The sequence below is a fragment of the Heptranchias perlo genome, chromosome 8 (genome assembly GCF_035084215.1).
Source record: "Heptranchias perlo isolate sHepPer1 chromosome 8, sHepPer1.hap1, whole genome shotgun sequence".
Lineage (NCBI taxonomy): Eukaryota > Metazoa > Chordata > Chondrichthyes > Hexanchiformes > Hexanchidae > Heptranchias > Heptranchias perlo.
In genome coordinates this window covers 76084482-76107006 of record NC_090332.1, presented here as the reverse complement: position 1 = coordinate 76107006, position 22525 = coordinate 76084482, and the positions used below count along the sequence as shown (strand labels likewise).

Genomic DNA, 22525 nt, shown 5'->3' with positions numbered 1-22525 from the left:
ATAATCTTCCAAAGTTCTCTCGATTCAGGAACCGTTCCTTTAGATTGGAAAATTGCACGTCTCACTCCGCCATTTAATAAAGGTGAGAGAGAAACCAGGAAATTTTAGACCGGTTAGCCTAACATCTGCTGTAGGGAAATTACTAGAATCTATAATTAAGGACAGAATGACTGAACACCTTGAAAATGTTCAGCTGATCAGAGAGAGCCATCATGGATTTATAAAGGGTAGGTCATGCCTGACGAACCTGATTGAATTTTTTTGAAGAGGTGACTAAAGTAGTGGACAGGGGAATGCCTATGGATGCTGTTCATATGGATTTCCAGAAGGCATTCGATAAAGTCCCTCATAAGAGATTGTTAGCTAAAGTTGAACCTCATGGAATTGAGGGCAAATTACTGACCTGGTTAGGAAATTGACTGAGCGGCAGGAGACAGAGAGTAGAGATAATAGGCAGGTACTCAAATTGGCAGGATGTGACTAGTGGTGTCCCACAGAAATCTGTGTTGGGGCCTCAACTATTCACTGTATTTATTAATGACTTAGACGATGGGATAGAAAGCTATATATCCAAGTCTGCCAATGACACAAAGATAGGCAGCATTGTAAGCAGTGTAGTAGGAAACATAAAATTACAGGGAGATATTAATAGATTAAGTGAATAGGCAAAACTGTGGCAAATGGATTTCAATGTAGGCAAGTGTGAGGTCATCCAATTTGAACCTAAAAAGGATAGATCAGAGTACTTTCTAAATGGTAAAAACTCAAAACAGTGGAGATCCAAAGAGACTTAGGGGTCCATGTACATAGATCATTAAAATGTAATGGATAGGTACAGAAAATAATCAAAAAAGTTAATGGAATGTTGGCCTTTATATCAAAAGGACTAGAATACAAGGGGGTGGAAGTTATGCTACAGCTATACGAAGCCCTGGTTAGACCACACCCAGAGTACTGTGTTCAGTTATGGGCACCTCAGGAAGGATATATTGGCCTTGGAGGGAGTGCAGCATAGATTTACTAGAATGATAGAGGAGAGATTACACAAAGTAGGGTTCTATTCCCTAGAATTTAGTAGATTTAAGGGGTGATTTGATTGAAGTTTTCAAGATATTAAGGGGAACTGATTGGGTAGATAGAGAGAAACTATTTCCGCTGGTTGGGGAGTCTAGGACTAGGGGACTTAGCCAAAAAATTAGAGCCAGGACTTTCAGGAGTGAAGTTAAGAAACACTTCTACATGCAAAGGGTGGTAGAAGTTTGGAACTCTCTTCCGCAAACTGCAGTTGATCCTAGCTCAATTGTTGATTTTGCAGAAAGGGTGTACAATTGGCAAATGGATTTCAATATATAGGTAAGTGTCAGGTGGTGCATTTTGGTAGGAAGACTAAGGAGACCACATACTCCTTGGTAATAAGAGTTTAAATGAGGTAAAGGAGCAAAGGGACCTCGGGTACAGATATATAAATCACTAAAAGTAGCGATGCAGGTTAATAAGGCCACAAAAAAGGCAAACCAAGCCCTGGTGTTCATTTCTAGAGGGGTAGAATTGAAAAGCAGAGAAGTTGTTAAACTTGTATGGAACCTTGGTTAGACCACAGTTGGAGTACTGTGCACAGTTCTGGTCTCCATATTATAAAAAGGATATAGAGGTATTGGAGAAGGTGCAAATAAGATTCACAAGGATGATACCAGAACTGAGAGGAAATACTTATCAGGAGAGGCTGAACAAGCTGGGGTTCTTTTCTCAAGAAGAGAGGGCTGAGGGGTGACCTGATAGAGGTCTTTAAGATAATGAAAGGGTTTGATAGACATAGAGAAAATGTTTCCACTTGTGGGGGAGTCCAAAATTAGAGGTCATAGATATAAGATAGTCACTAATAAATCCAGTAGGGAATTCAGGAGAAATTTCTTTACCCAAAGAGTGGTAAGAATGTAGAACGTGCTACCACAAAGAGTAGTTGAGGCAAATAGCATAGATTCATTTAAGGGGAAGCTAGGTAAGCACACAAGAGAGAAAGAAATAGACCCGTGTGGAGAATAAACGCTGGCATAGACTAGTTGGGCCGAATGGCCTGTTTCTGTGCTGTAGACTTGATGTTTTTCAATAATACTTCAGAATAAAACATCATCAAAGAACAACAACTTACATTTGTACAGCGCCTTTAATGTAGTAAAACGAAGTGTAATCAGACAAAAAATTGACACCAAGCCAAAGAAGCAGACACTAAGACAAGTAGATTTTAAAAATAATTGACTTGCATTTATATAGCGCCTTTCACGACCTCAGGACGTACCAATGCGCTTTATAGCCAGTAAAGTACTTTTGAAGTGTTGTCACTGTTGTAATTTGGGTAACACGGCAGCCAATTAGAGAGAAATAGAGAGGTTTAGGGAGGGAATTCCAGAGCTTAGGGCCTAGACAGGTGAAGGTATGGCTGCCAATGGTGGGATGAAGGAAGTTGGGGATGCACAAGAGGCCAGAATTGGAGGAATGCAGAGATCTCAGAAGGTTGTAGGGCTAGAGGAGGTTACAGAGATAGGGAGGGGTGAGCCCATGGAGGGATTTGAAAACAAGGATGAGGATTGGTGGATCGGGAGCTAATGTACGTCAGTGAGCACAGAGGTGATGGGTGAACGGGACTTGGAGCAAATTAGGATACGGGCAGCAGAGTATTGGATGAGCTCAAGTTCATGTAGAGTGGAAGACGGGAGGCCAGCCAGGAGAACATTGGAATAGTCGAGTCTGGAGTATGGCCGAGGGTTTCAGCAGCAGATGGGTCGAGGCAGGGGCGGAGATGGGCGATGTTATGGAGGTGGATCACCACCCCCCCGGCCACACAATCTCCCGGGCACAAGGCAAACCAATTTCTACCACTTCATCTTTAAAATGTAGCTTTCTTTCACAACTTTTTTGGCCCATACCTTTATTCTCTATAATGTGTAGAAATCACTTACCCTCTTCTTATTTTCCTCACTATTACAAATTTCACAGATTCTTTCTCTGATAGCTTCTTCGGTGGGTTCAACTATCATATTGGTTTTGCCAAGCAGAGATGCCAGCTGGTGTTTGAATGCCTCCAATTGACTATGAACCGCTTTGGCTTCACACACACTGGTCAGCAAACTCCCATCCAGCTCTTTGGAACGCTGTTCCCAGTTTCCTATCTCCAACTTTGAAGTTTCCCAAGCTCTTTGGGTTGAGTCCAGCCTGTCCTGTAGGATTCTGTTTTCTCTTTCAAGGTGGTGCTTAGCATGCAGTGTGTTGTCTAATTCCTGAGAGGTTATAAATAAAAAGAAACAAATATATAAACAGCAACAAGAAGCAATGATTTACTATTACTCAGAATCTAAACAGGAAACAGTAACAATTATTGGACAACCTAAGATAATGTTTAAGCCAGTGGATGGGGTGCACTACTGTAGTTAACATGGCTGGATGATCTGAAATCACAATTCCTCAGATAATTAAGCAGTCCATGCCTGCATGCAGCAAGACCTGGACAACATCCAGGCTTGGGCTGATAAGTGACAAGTAACATTCGTGCCACACAAGTGACAGGTAATGACAATCTCCAACAAGAGGGAACATATCCATCTCTCCTTGACATTCAACGGCATTACTACTGCCGAATCCCCCACCATCAACATCCTGGTCACCATTGTCCAGAAACTCAACTGAACCAGCTACATAAATGCTGTGGCTACTAGAGCAGTCAGAGACTAGTTATTCTGCAGTAAGTGGCTCACCTCCTAACTCCCCAATGCCTCTCTACCATCTACAAGGCATACGTCAGGAGTGTGATGGAACACTCACCACGGTTTCTTTGGCAGCTCCTCCCAAACCTGCAACCTCCATCACCCAGAGCGACAAGGGCAGCATGTAAGAAAGGCATAGTGGTCTTAATGGGGGACTTTAACCTTCACATAGATTGGGGAAAGCAGACTAGCAACTGTCAGAAAGGTAGTGAATTTCTTGAGTGTGTCTGGGATAGTTTTCTGCAGCAGTATGTCCTAGAGGCAACAAGGGGGCAAGCCATACTAGATTTAGTAATGAGTAATGAACCAGATTTAGTTAACGACTTAACTGTGCGTGAACATCTATCCAATAGCGATCATAACATGATCGAGTTCAATGTAGTGTTTGATAGGGAAAAAAGTGAGTCAGCTGCTAAGATTCTAGACTTGGGTAAGGCCGACTTCAATGGGATGAGACAGAGACTGTCCACAGTAAACTGGGCAAATCTGTTAATGGGTAAAATGACTGATGATCAGTGGGAAATGTTTAAAGAAACATTTAACGAGATACAGAACCGGTTTATACCCCTGAGGAGCAAGAACTCTACTTGCCAAAAAAAACAGCCATGGACAACTAAAGAGATAAAGGACAGTATAAGACGTAAGGAAAGGGCATACAAAAAGGCAAAAGATGGCACAGATCCTGGCGAATGGGAAAGATACAAAGATCAACAAAGGGTCACAAAACAGATAGTAAGAGCTACAAAAAGAGAGTACGAAAAGAAACTTGCAAGGAATATCAAAACCAATACAAAGAACTTTTATAGTTATATTAGGAAAAAGAGGGTGGTCAGGAGCAGTGTTGGCCCCTTAAAAACTGAAAGTGGGGATATTGTCATTGACAATGGGGAAATGGCGGACATGTTGAATAATTACTTTGCATCAGTATTTACAGTAGAAAAAGAGGATAGCATGCCGGAAATCCCAAGGAAACTAATATTGAATCGGGGACAGGGACTCGATAAAATTAACATAAGTAAAGCAACAGTAAATAAGAAAATAATAGCACTAAAGAGTGACAAATCCCTAGGACCAGATGGTTTCCATCCCAGGGTTTTAAAGGAAGTAGGTGAGCACATTGCAGATGCCCTAACTATAATCTTTCAAAGTTCTCTAGATTCAGGAACTGTCCCTCTAGATTGGAAAATTGCACATATCACTCCGCTTTTTAAGAACGGAGAGAGGGAGAAACCGGGGAATTATAGACCAGTTAGCCTAACATCTGTTGTGGGGAAATTGCTGGAGTCTATAATTAAGGATAGGATGACTGAACACCTCGAGAATTTTCAGTTAATCAGGGAGAGCCAGCATGGATTTGTGAAAGGTAGGTCGTGCCTGACAAACCTGATTGAATTTTTTGAAGAGGTGACTAAAGTAGTGGACAGGGGAATGTCAATGGATGTTATTTATATGGACTTCCAGAAAGCATTTGATAAGGTCCCACATAAGAGACTGTTAGCTAAGTTAGAAGCCCATGGAATCGAGGGAAAAGTACAGACATGGTTAGGAAGTTGGCTGAGCGAAAGGCGACAGAGAGTAGGGATAATGGGTAAGTATTCACATTGGCAGGATGTAACTAGTGGAGCCTCAATTATTCACAATATTTATTAACGACTTAGATGAGGGCATAGAAAGTCTCATATCTAAGTTTGCCGATGACACAAAGATTGGTGGCAATGTAAGCAGTGTAGATGAAAACATAAAATTACAAAGGGATATTGATAGATTAGGTGAATGGGCAAAACTGTGGCAAATGGAATTCAATGTAGGCAAATGTGAGGTCATCCACTTTGGATCAAAAAAGGATAGAACAGGGTACTTTCTAAATGGTAAAAAGTTAAAAACAGTGGATGTCCAAAGGGATTTAGGGGTTCAGGTACATAGATCATTGAAGTGTCATGAACAGGTGCAGAAAATAATCAAGAAGGCTAATGGAATGCCGGCCTTTATATCTAGAGGACTGGAGTACAAGGGGGCAGAAGTTATGCTGCAGCTATACAAAACCCTGGTTAGACCACACCTGGAGTACTGTGAGCAGTTCTGGGCACCACACCTTCGGAAGGACATATTGGCCTTGGAGGGAGTGCAGCGTAGGTTTACTAGAATGATACCCGGACTTCAAGGATTAAGTTACGAAGAGAGATTACACAAATTGGGGTTGTATTCTCTGGAGTTTAGAAGGTTAAGGGGTGATCTGATTGAAGTTTATAAGATATTAAGGGGAACGGATAGGGTGGATAGAGAGAAACTATTTCCGCTGGTTGGGGATTCTAGGAGCAGGGGGCACAGTCTAAAAATTAGAGCCAGACCTTTCAGGAGCGAGATTAGAAAACATTTCTACACACAAAGGGTGGTAGAAGTTTGGAACTCTCTTCCGCAAACGGCAATTGATACTAGCTCAATTGCTAAATTTAAATGTGAGATAGATAGCTTTTTGGCAACCAAAGGTATTAAGGGATACGGGCCAAAGGCAGGTATATGGAGCTAGATCACAGATCAGCCATGATCTTATCAAATGGCGGAGCAGGCACGAGGGGCTGAATGGCCTACTCCTGTTCCTATGTTCCTATGTTCCTAGGTGCATGGGAATACCATCACCTCTAAGTTCCCCTTCTTCATTGTCAGTGGATCAAAATCCTGGAACTCCCTACCTAACAGCACTGATGGAGCACCTTCCCCACATGGACTGCAGCGGTTCAAGAAGACCACCTTCTCAAGGGCAATTAGGCATGGGCAATAAATGCCAGCTTTGTCAACGACGGCCACATTTTAAAAAAAATGATCAGGGCGTGAAGGATAAATTCAATGATCCTACACTCCCAACCATGCTTGAACACAGAGCTGGTCAGAACTACAATATTGTAGTGCTATCTAGAGATATAAGTTCTGTGAGGCTGAATTTACCATTATCCAATTTAGTCCCATTCTAATGGCTCAGTGCGCAACCATGCTGTATGGTATAGCTCTGAGCTAAACAGGCCAGGGAGGTCCCGAGTTCAATCCTTGACCTATGCTCAGATAGACAATCTCAACAGGGAAAGCACATCTGTTTATTTATTAGTGTGGTACTTCGGTTAAGAAAATGGGATGAATTCTTTGTGGAACCCCTCAGTCTGATACACCGCAATCAAACCCCAATGCTAAAATGCATTGGGAAAAAACTACTCTTGCCCTCAGTGGTCTCAAAGTCAATTATGGTACTCAAGGCTGATGAAGCATTGGGAGTGAATGAAATACGACTTAAGGTATTGAATACAACTCTTCTGGGTGGAATCAAACGACTCCATCAAATCAGTGAGGTAATAAGGAAAGAGGATTGGCACATAGTGTGGTGGGGTTTTTTTAAAATCAGAAAGGGCACTCCAGCACCATGGGGTTACTCTTCATGAGGTTCTGGTCAAAGTCTACGCCAAGATGGTAGAAAACATGAGTCAAAAAGCCACGGCCTGAACTCTGCATCTCCCCTTGATACACGACTAAGATCAGAAACTCACTCCACTATATGCCACAATCAGCCCCTCCACTTCTTATGTTTCATTTATCCATGTTCATTTTCATATTATGGTTTTACAAGTTTCTTATTATTCAGTTTGATTAACTGGGCAAAGCCACTATTAGCTTCTGCATACCTTACGGAGGGTCTCCAATTCCTGCACATAGGAGGCAATAGCTTTCTGCTCCCTTCCCAACTCAGACACGAGTCTCATGATAGTTTCCCGGCTAGCCTTTGACTCCACGTCATGGACATCGATAGTCTCCTCAAGACTTGTAATCTGGCAATCTTTCCTGGTACTCTCTTTGTACAACTCTCCGGCCTAAGAAGGCAAATGCATCAGAAAGTAGAATCTGGCTTTGTAACATACCCGAAATTTCACCAAAGTCAGCAATAGTTTTAAGGAATCAAAGAAACATGGTATTGTTTCGGAAAGTATATTGTATGCACATTATAGTTTCTGCTGGTCAGGATTTCGTGCTCATGAACTGATTTCAAATTGCAGCGCTATGGATTCTTAGGTCAGGTAAGATGTGGGTCTCCAGCTGTGTTTATTATTAGCACTGACCTTTATTTGTTCTCAAAATCCCATTGCCCAGAGCGTCATGCTCCAGAAAATCGTTAATCATTTCCAATTCTGCTCAGTTCACATCAACTGGATTCATTATATTTATAATCGTAACAAAAGATGCCAAAAAGATATTTAATCATGGAAAGTTACACTGTATATTTGGCTATAGCCTGGTTATACTTTATTGAGGGGCCTAATTCTGTAGGTCTGCGTACAAATTTTAACTATTTATGATATAATATGGGCATGAAGCACAGCCTTGGCTCAGTGGTAACACTCTCCCCTCTGAGTCAGAAGGTTGTGGGTTCAAGTCCCACTCCAGAGACTTGAGCACATAATCTAGGCTGACACTCCAGTGCAATACTGAGGGAGTGCTACGCTGTCAGAGGTGCCATCTTTCGGATGAGATGTTAAACCGTTAAACGTCTGCCCTCTCAGGTTAATGTAAAAGATCCCATATCAGGGGAGTTCTCCCTGGTGTCCTGACTAATGTTTATCCCTCAACCAACATCACTAAACCAGATTATCTGGTCATTTATTTCATTGCTGTTTGTGGGATCTTGCTGTTGTCAAATTGGCTGCTGCGTTTCCTACATTACAACAGTGACTAAACTTCAAAAGTACTTCATTGGCTGCAAAGCGCTTTGGAACATCCTGAGGTCATGAAAGGCACTGTATAAATGCAAGTCTTTCTTTATTGGAACAAGGGCCTAACATCACTGGACATTACAATAGTGATTTCATTTCAAAAGTACTTCATTGGCTGTGAAGCACTTTGGGACAGCCTGAGGGGGAGCAGTGTCCAGCTGGTCAGATTGTCAGCTTGTGTCCTTCATCAACTGCATTGGTCTGGGATTCAGACCTCAAGAGTTTCTGCATTTCAAAGACAGAAGAAAGAACTCGTATTTATATAGCACTCGTCAAATCCCCAGACTGTTCTAACGCTCGTGGTAGCCAATTTGTACACAGTAAATGAATGAATGACCAGATAATCTGCTTTTGGTGGTATTAGTTGAAAGAGGAAAGTTGGCCAGGACACCGGGAGAACTGCCTGTTTTAATTTGACTAGCGCCATGGAATCTTTTACATTCACCTGGGCAGGCAGGCAGAGCCTGGGTTTAACATCTCATCCAACACACAGTTACTATCTGAGCATAAGGTTATCTGCAGTCACTTGGGTTTGTTGAAAGACCTTGCAAGGTCTAGCAGTGGAGGAGTCCACGACCCACACCTGTGCAGTCCTGCCTGACAGCTTCTTACTGTGGAGCACATGACAATTCTATGGTTTCTGCGGTGAAGCTCCCCACCGTCCAACCCTCCCCACTCTCTGACTGATGAGAGAGTCTCTGTTTCTTTCACTCTTTCAGACTGATCCTCCAAAGGGAGAGAAACAAGGAATATACTCTGACCCATCCTCAACTCTGGGTGTCAAGGATTGGTTGACTGAGCTACCAATCATAATTACCACCGTCGATGAAAAGCTGCCCATCGGTGTGGAGGCTTGTGTCACCTCTATGTTTGTTCAGCTAAGCCCCCTGCAAGGTATACTGAATCAAAACCATTCTATCATAAAGGCGAGAGTTACTTAATCCAGCCCTTTAACAACTTGTGAAAGTAAACCAACTAATGTCTATGATGCTTGTTCCATCTAGGATCCCACCCAGGAACCATCCTAATCAACATCCTAAATGGCTTATGCATATCTGGATGTTAAACCTTTGTAAGCTGAATCTGAAATTACATCAATAACATAAATTAAAACAAAATTCCTTACCTATAAAAACCCCAAAATGTTACAGGCAATCATGGTGGTTGAGGTAGTGCAGAGGACAATGCTGGACCACAACACAGTGCACTTGTGCACACGACTCTTACTAGTGCACTGGGCAGATCAGCCACTTAGGAAGACTTGGGGTGTATCTCTTACTGCTTGCAAAGGTGTTTGAGTGGGGTTCTCTTCCAGATCACTGAGAGTCCTGCACTGTCCTTGGCCGTTACTGAATTACTTGCGAATGGGCCTCCTCCTCCAACTATTCTACAGTGAGGCCTCTCTGGATGGCAAGTCGTGTGCACTTGAGTTATTCCCCATTCATTATTATTGTCGTATCATTTTGTTCAACCCATATAAACCTAATATGATAGATATCATAAAGCCACTGGAATGTTGGCCTTTATCTCAAGGGAGCTGAACTACAAAGGGGAAGAAGTAATGCTTCATTTGCACAGAGCCTTGGTCAGACCCCATATGTAGTACTGCGTTCAGTTTACATAAACTAGGCTTGTATTCCATTGAGTTTAGAAGGTTGAGGGGTGATCTAATTGAGGTGTTTAAAATTATAAAATTATTTGATAGAGTAGATACATAGAGGCTATTTCTTCTTGTGGGGGAATCCAGAACAAGGGGACACAATCTTTAAATTTGAGCTATGCCATTCAGGAGTGAAATCGTTCACACAAAGGGTAGCAGAAATCCGGAACTCTCTCCCTAAAAGGCTATGGATGTTGGATCAATTGAAATTTTCAATTCTGATGTGTGTTGGATAAGGGTATCAAGTGATATGGAATAAAGGCAGGTAAATGGAGTTGAGGTGCAGATCAGCCATGATCTAACTGAATGGCGGAACAGGCTTGAGGGGCTGAATGGCCTATTCCGGTTCCTATGTTTCATGCGGGGCCTCACTAGATACAGAATCAGGGCTAAAATGTCCTTGTCTAGTGAGACTCCATGCTGCCAAAAGAGCTGATAATGCTTAAAATTTGATGGGTCAGTGAGCTTATCCAGTTATGTAATTAAGCAGGCTCAATCTCTGATACAAAAGAGAGTAACCAGAATGACTGAGGGCATGGAGTGATTGGATTATGAGCAATTATGTAAATTGGGCATGTTCTCACTGGAAAAGAGAAGGTTGACAGCTGATTTGCAGTTTTTAGAATTCTAAAGGGACTAGATAATGTAGACCACAACAAGCTGTTTCACCTTGTTCCGAATAGTAGAACTGGAGGACACGGCCTGCACTTGAAGGGGGTCAATTCAAAACTAATCTGGGGAAACAGTATTTCAGTGAGCGAGTGGTCAATCTATGAAACAGACTCCCATGGGAGATGGTGAAATCAGTCAGTATTGATTCATTCAAAAGGCAAATTAGATAGATTTCTTTCAGAAAATAAAATTTTGGAATACAGTATATGAGAATTTGAGTTATGACATGTGGTAAGTGTAGCATCTTTGGGAGGAACAGGTGACTTTGGACCTATGGTTCCTAAAGCTCTCCACCACTGGGGGTTTTCCTCGTCTCATGTCTGGGTCTGTTGTAGACTAATTGATAGAGATTGATTGCCATTATTATTCAACAACTCCATTATCATTGTATCATGCGACTACCAGGATGATAGAAGGCGGACTAGATGGATCTTGGTCTTTTTTCGTCTAATAATTCTTATATTCCTATGATCTGGGCTGAGTTAGCTCATTATAGCCAGGGTTGTACAGACTCAATGCAAGGCTTACAAATGCACAACAGCTGGTCTGGCAAGATATCAAAGGATGACTGGAGCACACTGACCCCAGAAAAGAATTAGCAACTTTAGGATAGGGGACAAAAGCTGGCAAGTAAAATAATTTTTTTTTGAAACAAAGGTAGAATTACTTATCCCAGATGGTGGTACATTCCCTGATATTCCTTCAGCTGTCTTATTTCCCATCTGATGTCTTGTCCCTAACCTCTAAATTGCAGCCCCGAGATGGTTCGTCAGGGTCAAGGCCACTTCAGAGGATTTTATTTTGGTGACGAACAGTCCACTCCTGATAGTTCAGTCGGTTTCTTTTTTGCATTAAAAATTATCCAATAATTTGAATAAAGCAATGTAAATCATACTGCAAGAATTTAGTGCTAAAAATATGAATTATCAGATAATTTTACAGCAAACTCACTACCTGTTTTCTTGAATCTTTTCATTTAGTCTTTTTTTTGTACGCTCCTCCAATTCCGGCCTCTTGCGTGTGCCCGATTTTAATCACTCCACCATTGGTGGCCGTGCCTTCAGCTGACTAGGCCCTGAGCTCTGGAATTCCCTCCCTAAGCCTCTCCTCCTCTCTACTTCTCTCTCCTCCTTTAAGACGCTCCTTAAAGCCTACCTCTTTGACCAAACTTTTGGTCACCTGTCCAAATATCTCCTTATGTGGCTCGGTGTCAAATTTTGTCTGATCATGCTCTTGTGAAGCACCTTGGGACATTTTACTACGTTAAAGGCGCTATATAAATGCAAGTTGTTGTTTCTATACCTTGATTTGTGTCTACATATTATGTATCCAACTAAACTTTGTAACTTTTTTTTATATCCTCATAGGTAATATGAATTACAAAAATTTGCACTACCTGAACTACCATGGGAGCCCATCCTTTAACCTACTGCTACCCTATCCCGCTTCATCAGAAGCCAACACCCTAGATAAAGTTGAAATGAACTGCAACCAGTTTATTTCCTTGTGAATAATCTGTGTGTGAGATTAATGTTTCTTAACCCGATGCCTCCCATTGGTGACAACACACAGTAAGTTAAATGAACTTGGAACTCAACTCAAGGTCGGACTTAGTCAAAATCTGCAAGAGCTTCATTTGCAGTAGAGGATTGTAAATGCAGCTTGAATTTCAGCAGACTTTGTCACTTGGGGCTACCTGAAAGGATTTAATGACAGGTAATCGCACTTTAACGAGATGCAAACAGCTGCTTGAACTGCCCGAAATAGCCGGCAGGGCTTTGTAATTGACGCCTATGGAAATGACAAATGATCAGCGCCATTGCCCCGGTGTAGGTGGCTGTCCGCGATAAGCGGGGACTGTGTAAGTGGTGGGGACTGTACTCTAATTCCAGAACCAGGAGGTCTGTCACACAGGGATAGCTTGTGGCTCATAAGCACAGTTTCCCCACTCAGAGCGTGTGATCGCAGTCATCCCTTACAAATTTGATAAGCCAGGGAGCTGTTAGTCCTTTCCCTGCCCTCAATGAAATAGACCCTCAAATGGATTAAAAAGAAATCTTATCGCTGATAAACGACAGACTTGAACTCATACTTCTTATTCTAAATGAACATGGAAATCTCTGAACCCTGAGTGAGTGAGAATACTCCAACTGTTTGATCTCATGCTTCAGTTGTTCATTATCTCCTGCTGGAAGTCCTTGTGATGTGAGGAATAGGATATTATCAATCTTCTAAATTAAACTTCAGCAGCTTGCCAAAGAATAAGAAGTTAAGACTCTTGTTTTTTTCTGTTCATTATTCTGTTCCTATTCATTTAGCTCCCTGGAGAGGATGTGAATTCTGGCTCGTGAGATAGTCTGGTTAACCATTATCTGGAATACTGACCCCTTACAATAAAGTATGATCTTGATACCTGTGATACAAGGAAATCCAGATGATGTTCTGCTTCTCTACAATCCACATTAATAGCACGGGTAAGCTTCACCAGAAATTCGTCATGCTCTTTCATTCTTCTGGTGTGTTCCTGCTTGACCTCATCCCACTCTGTTAAATACTTCCTGACAATTCAAATATTAAGAAATGATGGAACATTAAGTGTGTTAATGTTTTTAAATCAAGTCTTTGGCTATTTAAGTATAATCATGTCTACATATATAATTCTAATGCCAACAGATAATTTGACTGAATGTGACAAAATGATTATATATCATCTACATCTAGATTTTATATATATATTTAGATACATATATAGAGAAAAAAGATGTATCTGTAATACTAGTGGATCACAGGGCAAGTCGGAGAATATGGTCGCACTCTTACTGTCTCTGTTGCTCTTTCTCTCTCCTCTTCTGGCTCAGTCTCTATCTTTCTCTTCTGCTTCTTTCCCCTTAACTCTTCTCTTAGCCTTTTTCTCCACCTGTTCCCCTTTCAACTACTCAAACCCTGTATGCTTCCAATCCCTTGCTGCATTGTCTCTCATCTCATCCATATCCCTATCCATGCCCTCCACCCCTTATTCCCACTCGGTCCCCCAAGGACAGATGGCAAGAGGCCGCCTTCCCCCTATTTCCCCTCCTTCCTATCAGTTTCCCTGAAAATTCAACTTATCTGCTGTCTTAAAAAATAAATCAAATTAGGATGAAGAAAGAAGTTAGGTATGTCTGTCTCTCTTTCTCTGACTCACAGATGTGAGTTATTAGAATGTTTACATTGTCTACATGTTAGCAAAGCACAGCTGACAAAACTAGAGGTTTCCTGTTTATTTCAAAATTTATATTGTGCTTTATTTAAAAACTGAACTAAAATTAGGATGAGGTAATTTAATTTTAATAACCATAAGCTCAATTCTATGATCCACGCTCCCATCAGGCAAGACTCCACGCTGGGAACAAAGGCTCAGAAAATGTTCCTGATTGTGACAGGCAGTAGAAAAATTGATGCAATTTCACTGGATATAGTAATGATGGCTGATGTAGAGTCTGTTTGAAATCTAGTATGTGACTGGATACATAGTGATGCATTTATTATTTGCAGTTCTAAAAAAACACAGAAGACATAAGGTCAGTGAATGTTTTTTTTTAAAGCTCAGGAAGAGGCCTACCTGAGTTTGATCTCTAGCTCCGTATTCCTCTGTTGGAGTTCCCTGTTCTCATTTTGTAAGACCTGCACAGTTACTTCTGCTTGAGTCTTTGATGTGAGAAGTTCTCCAGAGTCCTCCTCAGATTCCAGAATCCTTTCTCTCAGGCAACTGATAAGAGATGCCTGCTTTGTGTTGTCTACCTTGTAGCTTTCAACTTCTGCCTTTAGCTCCTGGATATAGCCCTCTCGGGATGCAAGCCTCATACAAACATCTGTAAGCTATGAAGAGAATATGTCAGCACTGTTACATAGACGCACAGGATGCAAAATAGTTAATGATCTTTTCTAATGATAATGGTATCCAATGTAAAGTAATAATTGACATTTTATTTCAGCCAAGAACAAGTTTAAATCAGTTAGCTCTCTGCAATCCATTACATTTAGAAAATCATGTAAAATTAATTCTGACAGTCCCATCTTCCAGATTACTGCCTACCAGTGCAGTATAATAGCTCTGCACAGCATATTAAAAGAAAAGAAAGAACTTGCATTTATATAGCACCTTTCACAACCTTAGGACGTCCCAAAGTACTTTACAGCCAATGGAAGTACTTTTGAAGTGTAGTCACTGTTGTAATGTAGGAAATGCGGCAGCTAATTTGCACACAGCAAGATCCCACAAACAGCACTGTGAGAATGACCAGATCATCTATTTTAATGATGTTGGTTGAGGGATAAATATTGGCCAGGACACCAGGGAGAACTCCCCTAGGCTTCGTCAAAATAATGCCATGGGATCTTTTACGTCCACCTGAGAGGGCAGACAGGGGCTCGGATTAATGTTTCATCCGGAGGACATCTCAAGAAGGAATGTCAAAGCTATTGATGGTAAGGTACTGGGGTTTTTGCCCCAACTGTTGACCCATATCAATGCCAGGGGATTCTGGTGGATGTGTACTTTAGCTTGGGACACATTTTTCGAGACCCTTCCAAGTAAAGGGGCAGAGTTGCGCTGGTCTTACCTAACTCTCTCCAGTGACAGAAAAGTCCCAGAACAGATTGAGTTTGTCAGACGCATGTTCTCCATCCTGATTCTGGGCTCCTAAGCATGTAATGAAAGGGCTTCCTTCGGCCCATGTGAGAGGTCCAGGACCAAGTTGTGAGGTGGATTTTTGGCAAAAAGGGTATACAGTTTTGGGCAGGGTGGGCTTTGGCCTACACTGATCTGTCACTCAGCATCAGTGAGACCTTGTTTGGAGTACTGAACTCAGTATTGGACACGCTACCTTAGTAAGGAGATATTGGCCCCGGAGAAACTCCTGCAGCGATTTACCACAATGATACTTGGGTTAAAAGGAGTGAATTATAATGAAAGACCAGGGAAGCTTGGCTCATTGGTAGCACTCACTCCTTATAGCCATGATGGTGTGCATTAAGTCCCACTCCAGAGACTTAAGCACATAATTTAGGCTGACACTTCAGTGCAGTACTGAGGGAGTGCTGCATCGTCGGAGGTGCCATCTTTTAGATGAGGTGCTAAACCGAGGTCCCGTCTGCCCTCTCAGGTGGATATAAATGATTATTTGAAAAGAGAAGGGGAGTTGCCCTGGCCAACATTTATCCCTCAACTACCACCGTTCATCCCATTGTTCTTTGTGGGGCCTTGCTGTGTGCAAATTGGCTGCCGGGTTTTCCACATTACAACAGTGACTACACTTCGAAAACATTTAATTGGCTGTGAAGCGCTTTGGGACGTCTTGATGACATGAAAGGCACTATATAAATGCAAGTTCTTTCTTTCTTACAGTACTCTAGTCAGGCTGCACCTTGAACACTGCAATCAAGTCTGATCAGCAAGGCATGAGGGAAATAGCCAAGCCACATGGGTGATGAGGCTGATCCTTGGTGTCAGAGGGACTGAGGTTATAAGGAAAGGTTTGACAAATATGCACTCTTCAGCCTTGAAAAGAGATGCAGGAAAACAGACCTTAGGGAGATATCTAAGATATTAAATGGAGGTGAAATGGTTAATCCCGAGCACTGTTTCAAGTTAAACCATGACTGGAGGACAAGTGCAACACAGGTATAAACTGGGAAAAGATAGTTGAGCTGATATCAGGAAGCACTTCTTCACACAGAGAGAGTGTGATCAATTCCTGCAATGGGCTCCAGGTAGGAGAGTGGAGGCAAAAACTCGGGTGTCATTCAAAAGGCAGTGAGACGCTGTGAAGGGGGAATTGTAGGTTTCTATTGAAGGATGGGTCCAATGGCCTCCCTAACTTATCTTCGAAGTACTAAAAAATATCCGAATAAAATTAAATTCTGACGAAACTGTCGTCGGGCAATTAATCTTTATTTATTCTCCATTTCCTCTCCCATTTACATTCCATAAGTACTGACAGCAGGAAAAATAAGAGCCTGGCAGTGTTTGTGTGCAGCTTATGAAACAAAGCTTTAAAAAAGAACTAAACAAATTAAGATCTGTGATTTAATCATAAAACGTTATAACCGTCTGAACATTCAAAAAAAAAACGCTCACTTTCTGCGATCTGAAAGCAGGCCTCTCCCGGCCTCAGTATTTCAGATTACCTCAGCCTGACTGCTCCTATATTTGACCTGCAGTGCAGCCAGTTCACTGCGAGCTGTTTCAGATGCCACCCGATGGTGATTCAGTGGTTCACGTGAGACCGGAATTTCCACCAATGGTTCAAAGGTTCCCTAAAGAATGAATAAAAACACTATGTGTGCTTTCCTTACTACAGTACACACTGATAGACAAATGCCTGGTGCTACTAAACAATTGAGCGCCTACTTATTTTGAGGTCCGGTGGTTTTAATTCTAAAATTCTGTTCCCCGTTTCCTATCCCATTGTGCTCTCCTTCCCAGCTTCCTGCTAGGCTCTGTTCCTCGACCCAGAACAGGACCATGGCTCACCAGCTTCCTGCTGAGCCGTGCTCCTCTGCCCAGAATGGGACCATGCCTCACCAGCCCCCTGTTCGGCTCTGTTCCTAGGTCCAGAATGGGACCATGCCTCACCAGCCCGTGCTCCTCGGCCCAAAATGGGACCATGCCTCATCAGCCTCCTGATCGACTCTGTACCTCGGCCCAGAATGGGACCATGTCTCGCCAGCCCCTGCTGGACCGTGCTCCTCTGCCCAGATTGGGACCATGCCTCATCAGCCCCCTGTTTGGCTCTGTTCCTAAGTCCAGAATGGGACCGTGAGCAACAGCACAGGACAGAAGCCTAGAGATCACAAGAGCCCCGGAATGTTCTCACCTACGTCCTTGAACCTACCACATGGTCGCTTGGTCTACTGCTCAGTGCAAAACAACAGCCCTATATTTGAAGCAGGCTCACTGGAAGTGTAGCTCACCACTGGGAGAGCACGATTAGCCCAACACTTTAAGTGGTGAACGAGTGGTGTTTCCTGCTTAGTCAGTAAACACGGGATATTGTTCACAAAATAATTCCAGATAGTCAGAGCAGGAGAAGGATTGCCACTAGAACAACTTCTAACAACACATGTGTTCATCTCTAACATCTTCCAGTTCTGATGAAAGGTCATCAACCTGAAATGTTAACTCTGTTTCTCTCCCAACAGATGCTGCCTGACCTGCTGAATGTTTCTAGTATGTTCTGTTTTTATTTCAGATTTCCAGCGTCTGCAGCATTTTGTTCCAACAGCAGTGGTCAAAGTTACTGAACCATACTAACAACTTCAGTCTCTCACTGAGCAAGAATCTCTGGAACTGGAAAGAATGCTAAACAAACAAATGTGTCTCAACAATATGTCCAGGTTGTGTGCTGAGTTCAGATAACCATGGGAGGCTGCTGCACTCATTTGATTAGAACAACTTACATTTATATAGCACCTTTAACCTAGTGAAACATCCCACGGTGCTTCACAGGAGCATTATCAAACAAAATTTGACACCGAGCCACATAAGGAGATATTAGGACAGGTGACCAAAAGCTTGGTCAAAGAGGTAGGTTTTAAGGAGTGTCTTAAAGGAGGAGAGTAAGGTGGAGAGGTTTAGGGAGGGAATTCCAGATCTTAGGGCCTAGGCAGCTGAAGGCACGGCTGCCAATGCTGGAGCAAGTAAAATGGGGGATGTGCAAGAGGCAAGAATTGGAGGAGCACAGAGATCTCAGAGGGTTGTAGGGCTGTTACAGTTAAGGAGGGCGAGGCCATGGAGGGATTTGAAAACAAGGATGAAAAATTTAAAATCGAGGCATTGCCGGGCAGGGTGCCAATGTAGGTCAGCGAGCACAGGGTTGATGGGTGGATGGGACTTGTTGCGAGTTAGGATATGGGCAGCAAAGGTTTGGATGAGCTCAAGTTTACAGAGGGTACAAGGTGGGAGGTTGGCCAGGACAGCAATGGAATAGTCAAGCCAACATATATCAAAGGCATGGATGAGGGTTTCAGCAGCAGATGAGCTGCAGCAGGGGCGGAGACCAGCGATGTTACGGAGGTGGAAGAACAGTATATCTTTCAAATGTGTTATACGATGATCTACATTAGGGAAATAAGATCCAGGCTAGAGTTACAAAACAGCCAAACAGGCAAACCTGAACAACCGTTTGAAAGCTTTGTCTGGATACACTTAAATCAGAGAGTGGAAATGCAATATTTTAGGGCTGCCAATGAAATTGCGGTGATTGTTGGAGGGGAAGGAAAGTTTAGAGACATTTTTATTCAAAGCATTCGTCCAAATTATACTGGACAATTTTCAGCTTCAGCGCTGCCGCACAGATCTTCGCGTATCAAGACTGTCTAAAAATTTATTCCATAGTCACTGGCTGATCATCAGTGGAGTTGCTCATGGGCAAAAGGAAAAATGAAACATATTTTGCCTCTCTGCGTCTCTGGGGAAAGTAGAGGCATGCGGCTCGATGTTACCAGGGCTGCGGGTTTGCGGCGGGGGGCTATTGGGCGCGTGGGTAACGCGCTCGGTGAAATCAGTCTGCCCCGCCCGATCGCAGCCTGATTGGATCCACTTACCTGGTCTTCCGGGTTCCCCACTGCTGATCTGCGCGTCGGGCGGACTGCACATGCGCAGTAAGGTCTGTCAGCTGAAGGAGCTCTATTTAAAGGGGCAGTCCTCCACTGACAGATGCTGCAAGAAATAGAAAAAATTACGGCATGGAGCAGCCCAGGGGGAAGGCTGCTCCCACTTTAATGATGCCTCACTCCAGGTATCATTAGATGGGGTGAGGAGGAGAGGGAGGACAGAGATCTTCTCCCCGGCGGGCGGGAGGAAGCAGCCTGCCTCTGCCACCAGAAAGGCCTGGCTCGAGGTGGCAGAGGAGGTCACCTGCACCACCAACATATCGCCCACCTGCATACAGTGCAGGAGACGCTCCAATGACCTAAGTAGGTCAGCCAAAATGAGTACACTTACTCATTCCCCTACACTCCGTCTGCCACATCACCGCCCCCACCCCACATCTCCTTCTGCACTGCCAACACTACTCTGTCACATCACCCCTCATACCCACTCAAACCTCATCCTCATCTTACCTGCACTTACTCACCTCGCCAGTACTCATCCCGCCACTACCACTCAACCCAATCCTCATACAATCTCATGGCTCTATCTCATACTCACCCTCTCATGCATCTCTTTCACAGTCAGCCTCACTCAACCTGCCACTACCTGTGCTGCAGCCACAGGGCATGCATCACATATGTGCAGTAGGAAGCGTAAGGCAAACGTGTCGTGAGCATGAAGAGGGTGCACAAGGGTGTTTGAGGGTTTGTCATGGTTTTTACTTATATTGAATTTCTGACCAACTCACATTACATATTATATTGGCACCACTACTGCCACGTCTTTGCGAATCTTGTCTGGTTTGTGCAATAATGCCCTTTCCTGAGGATCACAATGAAGACCCACAACTGATGACACCCATTGTGTCACTGCAGAGTGGTGTAGGTATATTTGCAGGGCTCTTTTGTGGAGACGTCGGCGATGTCCCCGGTGGCACCCTGGAAGGATGCGGAGGAGAAGTTGTTGAGGGCAGTGGTGACTTTGACAGCGACAGGTAAGAAGATGGTGCTCGGGCCAACCGGGAGCAGCTCGGCATGAAGGAGGCTGCAGATGTCCACGACTACATGTCGAGTGACTCTGAGCCTCCGTATGCACTGCTGCTCAGAGAGGTCCAGGAAGCTGAGCCTCGGTCTGTGGACCCTGTGGTGAGGGTAGTGCCCTCTGCGACGCATCTCTCTCTGCGGTTGCCCTCCCTCCTGCTGTGCAGGTGGATGTGTCACAGCACTGTGTTGTGGAGCTCCACGTGTCAGAGGTGGACGGCGTGGCCGGTGAGGCTGGTGATGCTGTTCGCCCTCCGAGGAGGTCATGACTGCAGCTACGGCGGCCCCCATCCGGAAGATGTACGTCTGAGGGAGTCCGCAAGGTAGGTACATGTCTCTGGACCCCGGGGTAAGTGTGCAAGTTGGTGAATTTGATTGTTAGGAGGAGGGTGGTGGAGGCCAAACTTTGTCCCAAGTGACAGAGTGGCCTCCTGCAATGAGTGAGGGTCTCCCCCCCACATGTCAAATGGACCTTTGCAGCTGCCACCGGCTGACAGCTGCAACACGTCCATTTCAACTGGGAGTGTTTCCCCCAGTATGGGAAACAGTCCCAGTTGTTTGTAAAATCCCACCCCTCCTCACATAATCCCTTAATCAGGTCTGTTAATGACCTGAAATACCTAGATAAATATTGTCAAGTGGCATCCCGCTGGCTTTAATTGCCTGCGGGATTCCCACCTGCGGGGGCTGCGCGCGCACGCCGGCGCGTCTGTGGGGAACCCGGAAGTGGGCGGGTTGGAGCCGGGCTCCGGACCCGCTCTGGGATTTCCCGATTTTCGGAGCCCCCCCCGCCAGGAACGCACCCGATAGCGGGTGCTAAAATGAAGCCCATAGGGTCTGTTGCCCCGCAGGGGGAAGCACTCAGATCTACTCCAGGTAATATGAGCCAGGCCATGATCAGTTTAATCAGTGAAATAATTGGAGTATTAAAAGACATCAGACCTCCTATACAACATGAAGAACAGTATCAACAAAAACAGCATCAACAGCACTACTGTGCAGTGGCAATGAAAGATCGATAATAGGATGGGGATTCCACACCAATAGGTCCTGCAACATGCTGGGTAGTTCCCAATCACCCTATTCCTTGACAGTTTTGGGTATTTTAATAACTGTACAAGGGGGATATGCTTTGTATTTAATTATTTCCCCTTGGAATACACCTCCCCTTTAAAAGTGCTATTTCCCGATGGGTTGCCAGAACGCGCCGGCCCCGAAAATCCTCGATCGTGCCCTCTGGCGCTGACCCCACTGGTGTTTCCAGGGTCAGTGGGAGAGCCCCTAATTTGCATGTGGCCATCAGGCACATCTCCAGCACTCACTGCCCTATGCAGTCAGATAAACCAGCCTCTGTGAACGTTAGGGAAGGTTTGCTTATCGCCTCCACAGACCCCAGCTATGTCTCCTCGGGCCCTCCTTCCCACTCTTCCCTGGCCCGGAAGGCCCGTACACCTGATCTCACTCCACGTACCAGCCTCCAGTACTGCGCTGGGTCCTGACTGATCCAGGCAGTGCGGGATCTTATAGCGCGAGCAGCCCCCACCCATGGCTCTGCCCTCCTGACATTTGCTTTGTACAGGACAGACAGAGGTCGCACCCATTAGTGGGCGTCAGAAAATGCTGGAAATGGCAAAGTCCTGGTACATTCAGACCCTTGCCATTTCCCGATGGGTTCCGTCGGAAGATTGGCAGAACCCCCACAGATTTTTCAGGCTGTTGCCTTTGCTCAAGTTTGATGTTACATACTTCCCAAATCCACCTTTCTCCAAAGAGCTCTGAAGCATCCTCTGCTGTATCAATATAAATCATTGTAAATTACTCTAAGGCAGCAACAGGGGATGAGAGTTTACTCAGATTACTAAAGTTGCTTCATTGTTAGATTAAACCTTACAGAAAATCTTAAGAGTACTGTGCACAGTTCTGGTCTCCATATTTCAAAAAGGATATAGAGGCACTGGAGAGGGTGCAACAAAGTTTTACAAGGATGATACCAGAACTGAGAGGTTATA

The 22525-nt window shown here is 44.0% G+C and overlaps 1 protein-coding gene across 1 annotated transcript in view; it reads right to left on the bottom strand.

Annotated features, from left to right (window-relative positions):
• Positions 1–22525, bottom strand: part of ccdc170 (coiled-coil domain containing 170) — an 85022-nt gene that overhangs the window by 47701 nt on the left and 14796 nt on the right. The window contains exons 4-8 of the mRNA XM_067989368.1: positions 17010–17138; positions 14443–14699; positions 13255–13399; positions 7427–7612; positions 2958–3275 (exon numbers count right to left, since the gene is read on the bottom strand). Of these exons, the coding sequence (XP_067845469.1) occupies positions 2958–3275; positions 7427–7612; positions 13255–13399; positions 14443–14699; positions 17010–17138 (1035 nt within the window). The remainder of the gene's footprint in view (positions 1–2957; positions 3276–7426; positions 7613–13254; positions 13400–14442; positions 14700–17009; positions 17139–22525) is intronic.